We start from the raw sequence: 10,072 nt of genomic DNA on the forward strand, positions 1-10,072 counted from the left end.
ATAGAATTTAACCAAATAAGGATGTTATGATCTTTCTCATACCAAATTTCAAAGGCCGGATTTAGCGAATGATCTGGAAGTAGATGAAAAGGACAAGGTTTTGTGCCATCAATGACACCAAGGAGTTTGTGGTGGCGAAGAATCGGAGCGAACAAAGCACGCCATGGAAGATAATTGGAGCGTTTAGCTTGATCGAAACCATACTGCCAATATTCTGAATCGTAAGAGAAGTATATGAATTGGAAGGGTTAGGGTTTAAGGAAGATGAAATTTGGGCTGGATTTGGCACCGACTCGTGAGAGAATTCTAACGGAGAAGCCATTGATACACACAATAGAGCTTCACAAGAACACAAATCAAAGAAACAGAGAGAAAATGTCGTCGAGAATCAAAGAGTGCAAGCGGAAATTAGACGGATCGAAGTCGTCGGAAGGCAGAGGGCGAGTGATATCATATTGAGCCTTACAGAGGAAGCTTAGAGAGGAAGAAAACTCTAAACTGAAAATACTTGTATTTCTCATTAAAAATAATTAGTTATACACTTGGTATTTATAGTGTTAACAGAACTAGCACTTTACACATATACCCTTAGTAATACTAACAATTACATATTCAAGTATAACTATACAAAGAAGAAAAGAACATTACACCTATATTTGATTACTCTATAAGGTGTTGTAATGTCCAGGATAATCTAAACACAAGTTATGTGCAACTTATTTTGGATGGAAGATTTAACGAAGTTAGAATGGGATGACAAATTATAATTTCAAAAAATTAATTTAACAAATCACTTAAATTTTTAATTCATATGACAAATTAAAAAATAATGTATACGTTTATGATATTTTAAAAAATTTCTCAAAATAGTCTTCTAGAATATGATCTTGAGGAATATGGGCTTCTCTAAAACCTTAGCATGGTCAAAGGATTGGATGAAGATGAGGCTCCGTGCGCAGCCGGACGAAACACGTGGTCTTGGACTCTTGAGATAATATATTTTTTTGGATACGATCGTTATAGAAAATGTTGAAATTTCGCATCAGACAGCTAAGAACCGATCGTGAGATTAATGACTCTCAACTAGCTGAAGTCCCCATGCCACATCCTCACAGTGTCTCACATGAGGCAAAATTGCACCCGTATCCACTTTTTTCTTTGCCTTGCAGTCATAAAACGGGGGAGCATGAGAGCAAGGCTCCATCGACCTGACCCGACCACAAGGCGGATCCGGCGTCGTTCGATTCTCCGGCTTGTACAGAATCCATGGTTTTAAACCTCCAAGACCTTGAGCCACGTACCCGAAAGTTGACTGCGCACTTGTGACCAACATATCACACAGACTGAGCAGATACATTTCTACCCAAGCTTTCCGGTCATGCAGATTCTTATCTGTCTGCTGATGCTCTTCGTGACTAGGCTGGAAAACCCCGATTGTGTCCCCATTCACAGTCGGATGTTCCCAGTACATGTTCCTCACATCCTCAGAATACCCCGAGGTCAAAGAAGTAATTAAAACCGACTTCAGTATCGGCATCCCTGATGAAGCTGTGACGATTGGTTTCCTCCTTTCTACCAGAGGCAGTAGTTTCTCCTTGAAAACACACGCATAAATTTGGTTCATCACATGCGGAAAGGGACTAGGCCCCGGCTCAAAAGTTCGAACTTGAATCCCAATCCTCTCATCTGCATTTGCTAAGTAAGCTTGGTAGTACCTTGTGATCATCCCCCATACATGATTTGAAGGGTGGAAAAGATACTTACCCAAGAGGTGGAAAACCGTTTCCTTTTCGGGGAAGAGCTTTTCGAGTTCTTGCTCGAAAGATGGCATCAAGAAAAGCGATGGAACAAAGTAGATGTTTGTTCTCATTACCAACCATGGCACTTTCTCAATAGGAATTTGCTCTTCATCACAGAAAAAAAGTTTGTCTTGATCATCATTATTATGAACCAGATGGAGATACAGAAAAGATGTGACTGATTCTGGTGAAGTGTTCTTAGTGTTGTTCTTTTTCAAAATGTTTCCATGACAATGGGGAGATTTCTGATCAAGTGTGACGAATTGATCTTTTAAGGGGAAGTCATTAGGCAACAGCCATGAGTTTTCAGGGAAGGGCTCACAGAAGAGGTCAGCCATGTCCGTTCCAGGGTCGACAAGAAGGACTCTGTTAGAGAGCAGGGCATAGAGGAAGGCGGAGGATATGGTCAGTATCTTGTTCCCCAAGCCACTGTAAGATATCCAAACCACATACTTGCACTCTTCTGAACTATCAGCGCTAGTGCTGCTAGGGTTACTGCTGGACTTGAGTTGTTCTAGGGTTTTGTTGTAGGGTTTGGTGTGGGGTCCACATTTCTTGTGGAGATCTTCATAGCTTCTCAGTCTGGAGAGAAGATGAGAAGATGGTTTTTGTGGTGAAACTTTTCTGTATGAATTGGATTGATATCTGCTCAAGCAAGAGGCTTCATCAAATCCAGGAGCAATTAATCCATCTTGTAGCTTATCTTCGGAATCATACTCTGCACGCACATAGCAATTGACAACATGAAAGAAAGTAAGAAAATGAGCGGAATATATATAGACATATACTGAAAATATGATTTTAGCCCTTGAAACTCAAGTTTCTTTACATAAAACCCAACATAGTCTTTTTACTTGAGTAAAACCCAATGATTAGGTTCCGCATAAGCAAATTCATTAATTCTGTTTAACTTTACAAATTTTACATTTTCTAGATGCTTAAAATACCCTAATTACAATTTTAATATATACATTTAATTCTATGCAGATTTGAAGAGAGGGATTAATGAAAAAAAATGTATTAATGTTTAAATTCATTGCATATTAATAAATCATAACAAATTGTATATTAATGCTTCTGGCCAAAAAAAAAAAATAATAATAATGTTATACTTTCCTTTAGATTTCGTAATTGTTTTCCAAATTTGCATAAAATTAGACAATTTTAATTTAATCTTGTCATTTTTTACCAAATGGAAACCGAAAGGGTGGAATAATTTACATAAAAACATAGGTAAATTATTTGGACATATGTGTTAGTAATAAAATATTCCCAATATATGTAATAGTACATGCAAAATAATTTACCTACAAAAAAAAAAAATGTTATTTGATTCAATATTAATTTATCTACATTTGATATAATAAAATATAATTGCAAATATATATTACTAAAATGTGCCCAATATATGTAATAATGTATGTAAAATTATTTACCTACAAAATAAAGGTATGTAAGTTGATTAAAAAAATAATATATCTACTACTAAAATGCGCCCGGTATATGTAATAATGCTTTTAAAAAAATTACCTACAAAATAAAGGAATGTAATTTGATTGAAAATATAATATATCTACTACTTTTTGTTTTTGAATTTCAATCTTCCTTTTTTTTTTTTTAGAAACATAATGTACCTACAATATAATTTACCTATTGTTTAATTCTTATAAAAAGTTTAATTTACTTATACTTTACATATAAATATGGATAAATTATTTTTGACACACATATATAATAACAAATCAAAATGGCTAATGTATATAATAATCTGTGTAAAATAATTTATCTACAAAATAAAAGAATATTAATTGATTCTTGATTTTTTTTTTTTTATCAAACAATATTATTTGATGCAAAATAACTGATTATACAAAGAATCTTTTTTTTTTTCCATATGAAAAATGTGCCTATAATTGTTTATGAATATGGGTAAATTAATATATATATATATATGTATAAATGTTAATAATATTAATTTATGAAACAAAAAAGGTAAAATTTCCATACGGCGTTAATTGCTAATCATAATTAGGGTGAGTAATAATATTTATTAACATAATTAGGGTCTTGTGGCATAAGTTCTAAATATGTTGTAATAATTGGTTATATATTTATCAAAATAGTACTCTCTTTGAAATTTGAGTTTTATTTGAATGTTTAATATTAATCGGATTTTTGTTTGAAAAATAGGATTTTCAAGGGTCATTCTCTAAAGAACCTAATTAAAATAAACAAATTTTGATACCCAAACTCCCAATCTTGCATGCAGGAAAAGTAACCATTAGAATTAACGTAGAAAACTCATTGTTATACTTTCCTTGCATTTTTCTCTTGAGCCAAACAATGAAACAAATATTAAAGAAACTATCAAATATGTTACCCCGTTTCGTTTCATTTGGAACGAGTGTTTCGATGATTCTGGCGTCGGCGAAGGCGTTGATTCGTTCAGGAGGCGGGTTTCGAAGAACAACACAGAGGTTGACGAAAAACAGAAGAGAGACCAAGAGGGCTGACAATAGCTTGGTCAAAGTCATGGGAGTAATCTGCCTGAATTTCGATGAGAGAGATCTCAGAAAACTGAAATAGTGAAACTGATAGATGGCTAGAAGAATTGCAGACAGTGGTTGATAGTTTTCTGTATTCATTTAGAGCAAAGAGACTAAAATATGTACAAATACACCAATCCAAGCACCTTCTTCTACGGCACAGAAAACGTGATCCGCCTAAGGTGGGATTTGGTGCAACTGGAAGATTCTAAAATATGATATTGGTGTTCAACTGGATATGGAAGTCAGGACTCCAGAAGGCTGTTGCTGCAGAAGACTCGGCGGCCTCGGCAGGAGGAAAAGAATCACGTGGTCTGGCCCCTTGGTTCCCGCAACGCTGGTGGTTTTGATTTGCTCGGCCATTTGAGGTTCCTGTACTGTTGGAACCAACGCGTGATAAATGTACATTGCTATTATTTATTCATGATATTTATTATTTGGAGCAAGTCTTAAAATTTCCTTTCCATTCCTCCCTCTCTCCCAAAACACTCCAACATTTGTTTTAAAATGGAGTTAAGTGTTAAAACTTAAAAATAAAAATAAAAATAAAACCAAATTCCAGCTAAGATTTAGCCCAAAGTAATAGAGTCCACATATGAGGGTTAGAAAAAGCAAGTGAAAGGAGACAAAAAGTATATTATTTTCATTACTTATATTATGAGATGTAAAGTACTGTTTGAAACCCGATGCATAAAAAAAAAATCTGTAAAGCTCAAAACAATTAGCACAGAATAATCTGGGCCCAGCAAAATAAATGATTAATCTGAAATTTGAACTTCTTCTTCTTCATGAATCCAAAGACACGCCCATCAATGAAATTGGAAAAAGAAGCCCAAGCTTAAGTACTCAAAGCCCATCAACTAAAGTCTAAAGAGGCGGCGGAGGACGGAGGGAACGTCACCACGACCAAAATCGGCGGCCTTGATTTCGGGCATATCTAAAATTTACCCAATTAGGCTGGCGGCCTGGATTTTCGGGGCATATTTCGAATCAAGCTAGATATACACTAATCATATATTAGCATTCATTAAATCAAAAGATTAAAGCTAAACGACAGAGATTAGCAAAATTAACGATCACCAAACGAACAGGACAAAAGTATTCGTAATCGACGATTTGGGATTTATCCACTCCCAGTTTACAAGCTTACGGAGCTGAGCTGAGTTACCGCGAAGTTTTCCTCCTTGGCACTTAGGATGCGCTTCCTACAGGTCTCATTACATTTTTCACTTTCTAGTACGTTCAAACACGTGTGCTACTCTTATTCACGTTGAAAACGGATATGGAGATTGGAGATAGATAGTATCACTTGTTTTCTAGCTTATAATTTTCGTAGTCTCATGTCTTCTGTGTGGAAAGATGCACTTGCAGATAGCATATTGTTGACTTTTAAAGTTTCTATTTTTTGTATTGGTTCATCGTACTGAGAACAAAAACAAGATACAAATATATAGAGGAGTTTGAGTGAGTTGCAAACTACACTCAACACTCAAGACCCTAACCTAGGACTTTTTTGAATCACACTGTGAAGCCGGCATAGGGAACATAACTAAGCTCCTTCGATTAAGGAGATGACAACCAGATAAGACCCTTATACAAGTTGAGAACAAGAAGAAGAAAACAAACGGCTATTAACTAGATAAAACACTACTAGGGTAGACACAAACCCTATTACACATATAATACCGAGAAACCCTAATCCAGTGAGACCCTAAATACCCAGAGGACTTTCAATACTCCCCCTCAAGCTGGATCCAGAAGGTTGATGGATCCAAGCTTGCCGAGAAGCCGCTGAAATTGAGGAGATGCTAAAGGTTTAGTGAATAGGTCTGCGAGTTGATCGTAGCTCTTGACAAAATGAGTTTTGATGACCTGTGATTGTACTTGTGCACAAACATAGTGACAATCAACTTCGATGTGCTTGGTTCTCTCGTGGAAGACGGGGTTGGAAGCAATGAGCATTGCTGCTTGGTTATCACAGAAAAGAGACATGAACTGAGGAGTAAAGACACCTAAGTCGCATAGCAAACCTTTCAGCCATATTAGTTCACATGCAGTAGATGCCATGGCTCGATATTCAGCCTCAGTGCTGGATCTTGCAACAACTGCTTACTTTTTACTTTTCCAAGTAACAAGGTTGCCTCCCACAAATGTGCAATACCCCGTTGTAGACTTACGATCAATAGAGTTACCAGCCCAATTAGCATCACAATAACCGGTGATCTCAGTGCTCTCATTCTTCTTCATGATGATGCCACGACCTACTGAACCTTTTAGGTACCGAAGTAGTATTTTGACAAGATTAAAATGCTCCATAGTGGGATAGTGCATAAATTGGCTAGCAATGCTTACTAAATAGGCTATGCCAGGCCTTGTAATAGTCGAGTAGATCAGCTTACTAACAAGACGCTGATAATAGCTGATGTTTGGAAGTGGTTGCCCATCCAAGCTAAGTTTGAGTTTCGTGTCAAGAGGTGTATGGACAGGTTTAGCATCACTCATGTTTGCTTCCTTGAGAAGGTCCAGAACGTATTTCCGTTGGCTGAGAAAGAAACCCTTGTGAGAGGTAGCCATTTCGATGCCAAGAAAATATCTGAGTATGCCAAGATCTTTGATTGCAAAACGTTGTTGTAGTGAATGCTTGAGCTTAGTTATTTCGTCCGTGTTATCTGCTGTGATGATCAAATCATCGACATAGACAAGGACGACCAATTTCCCAGCAGTGCCAGTGCGCACGAACAATGAAGAGTCTGCGTTGCTTCTTTTAAAACCAACCGTTATGAGGACGGAACTGAGCTTGGCATACCAAGCTCTTGGTGACTGTTTAAGACCATAAATTGATTTGTGCAATCTGCACACAATATCAGGTTCATGACTTTGAGGATGACCTGGGGGTAACCTCATGTAGACTTATTCTTCAAGCTCACCATGTAAAAAGGCGTTCTTTACGTCCATTTGATACATAAGCCATCCTTTGTTAACAGCAACTGAAAGGAGTACTCTTACAGAGTTCATCTTTGCAACAGGAGTAAATGTTTCTTTGTAGTCCACATCAAATGTATAAGTAAAGCCACGAGCCACTAATCTTGCCTTGTGTCTTTCTATGGACCCATCTGAGTTGAATTTAACCTTGTATATCCACCTGCAACCTACTGTCTTCTTTCCCTTAGGCAGTGTCTCAATGCTCCAGGTTTTATGTTGATCAAGAGCATGCAGTTCATCTTGCATAGCTTGCTGCCAAACTGGTGATTGATTTGCTTCTTGAAATGACTGAGGCTCAACATGCTCAGATATAGTACACAGGAAAGCAATGTGTTTAGGAGACAGTTTGTGATAGGACACGTAGTTGGACAGTGGATGCCTTGGCTTGTAAGTGACAAAGTCTTGCAGTCTTGCTGGAGGGTGTCTTTCACGAATAGGATTGCGTCGAGGCGTAGTCGATTGCAACTCGTAGGATGATTCCTCAGGAGCAATATTGTGGAGAGATTCATTTTCAGCAGAAGCGTTGGTCTCATTACTTGAGTTTTGGTTGTCATTTTTAGCAGGGAACTTTGTGTGATGAACATGCACCATTGCATCAGGTTGAGTGACTGCAGTGGCAAGGATTTCAGTTCTTGGCAATGGAAACAGATCCAAGCAATACTCCCCCTCACTTGTACTATCCAGAGATTTGCTGTAATGAGGGTTAGTTTCATGAAATCTAACATCCTTGGAAACAATTAACCTCTTAAGTTGTGGATTGTAACATTTGTATCCCTTTTGTGTGGATGAGTAACCAAGGAAAATGCATTTGGTTGCCCTCGGGTCAAGTTTGTCTTGATGTAAGGACTGAACATGGACAAAACAAATGCATCCAAAGACCTTAAGGTGTGACAAGTCTACTTTTCTGTTTTTGACAATTTCCATTGGTGATTTGAACCCCAAAACCCTGCTAGGTAACATGTTGATCAAGTCAGTTGCTGCCATAACACTTTGAGACCAAAAACGTTTAGGTACATTCATTTGGAACATCAATGACTTAGTTTTTTCAAGAAGATCTCGATTTTTTCTCTCGGCAATACCATTTTGTTAAGGTGTGCCAACACAACTAGTTTGATGCATGATGCCATTGTTGCTCAAATATTGAGTCATGACTTGGGACATGTATTCGGTGCCATTATCAGACCATAGAGTTTTGATTTGAGAGGAAAAATGGTTTTTAACAAGACTATGAAAGTCTTTAAACACTTCCATCACTTCACTCTTTGATTTTAACAAATATAGCCAAGTTGCTCTTGAATAGTCATCAACAAACGTTATGAAATATTTGTAACCATCAAAAGACTCACTAGTTGGTCCCCATATATCCGAGTGTACAAGTTCAAAAAGATGAAAAACTCTAGACAAAGATGAACCAAGGGGTAACTTTGTTGCCTTTGACATATGGCAAGTTTCACAATGAATTGGTTCTTTGTCTAAGTCAGGAAACAAGGTGGACAAAACATGTTGAGATGGGTGTGCTAGTCGCTGGTGCCACAAAAACTGATCTTGAATGAAGGCACGGATGGGTATAGACTTGGCTTGTAATCCACTAGAAGAGCTTTTTCGATATGTAATAGAGACCATCTAGGTAAAATCCCTCACCAATCTTCCTCTTGGTGACAAGATCCTGAAAAATGACATTTTTTGGTGAAAAAATGGCTACGCAACTTAAGGAATTTGTGATTTGTCCCACTGAGAGAAGTTGGAATGGAAACGAAGGCACGTATAAGGCCATGGACTCTATTTGATCAGATATCAAGTGAATTTTTCCCTTGCCTACAATCCTAGCACCTTTACCATTAGCTACAGACACATGTGATGGTTTATGAAGTTTCTCAAATTTATGCAATTTTGACACTTGATTAGTCATATGATCTATGGCACCTGAATCTACAACCCAAAAATCATGCAACTCATTAATTTTAAGAGCAGTTTTGAAAGCATTTATGATACCTTTCATGTCTTGTTGAGGTAAGCAATCAGCATCGGCCAGGAAACCAGCAAACTTGCCAAGCAATGCCGTGGTACTTCCATCTTCATGGTCAACAGCTCGATTCTCCCTACCCTTCTTTTGATGGAGATAGGCTGCGAACTCATTTATAAGAGTAACAGGATTTGCAGTGAACTGTTTGTATGGATCAGAACTGTTGAAAGATGAAGATGATGTGGTGTTGGCACGAGGATATGCTCGACTTGTCTTCTGTGTAGTTTTATCCTTCATGAAATCCGGCTTAAGTTCTGGATGCAGGATCCAGCACTTATCTCTCACATGCTCGATGTTGTCACAGTGTAGGCACTTTAGAAAAGGGTTTTTTCCTTTGTATCTTTTTTCATTTGTCAGATAAGCCCTAGCTTTAGTCACAATGGTTTTTGTACCATTGTTCATGACTTTTCTTCTTACTTCCTCACGTTGGATGGTTGCACAAATACTAGTGAAGGATGGTAGCTCAGGATTCATGAGGATATGGCTTCTCAAATCCTCATAGTCTAAGCTCAGGCTAGACATCAATTGAAATATCTTATCTTCTTCAGTTCTTTTAAGAAGCACAGTGGGATCAGTGGTGTGAGGTCTATAAACATCCAGCTCATACCACATGCTTCTTAGAGAACCAAGATGTTGAACAAAGGTTTTACCTTCTTGTTGAACGTTGGAGATATCCTTCTTGAGTTGAAAGATGCGGGCAAAATTATTTTGATTACCATACA

The 10,072-nt window shown here is 37.4% G+C and overlaps 1 protein-coding gene across 1 annotated transcript; it reads right to left on the reverse strand.

Annotated features, from left to right (window-relative positions):
• Nucleotides 1-1,069: 1,069 nt before the first annotated feature.
• LOC125477731 (galactoside 2-alpha-L-fucosyltransferase-like) lies at nucleotides 1,070-6,919 on the reverse strand. The gene is made up of 3 exons (XM_048585146.1): nucleotides 6,523-6,919; nucleotides 4,180-4,308; nucleotides 1,070-2,517 (listed from the first exon to the last, which is right to left on the reverse strand). The coding sequence occupies exons 1-3, from the start codon at nucleotides 6,917-6,919 to the stop codon at nucleotides 1,070-1,072; spliced, it is 1,974 nt and encodes a 657-aa protein (XP_048441103.1).
• Between the last annotated feature and the right edge of the window lie 3,153 nt (nucleotides 6,920-10,072).

The sequence above is a fragment of a genome, unplaced genomic scaffold, assembly GCF_019419815.1.
Source record: "Pyrus x bretschneideri cultivar Hongxiangsu unplaced genomic scaffold, Pyrus_bretschneideri_v1 Contig22, whole genome shotgun sequence".
Taxonomy (NCBI): domain Eukaryota; kingdom Viridiplantae; phylum Streptophyta; class Magnoliopsida; order Rosales; family Rosaceae; genus Pyrus; species Pyrus x bretschneideri.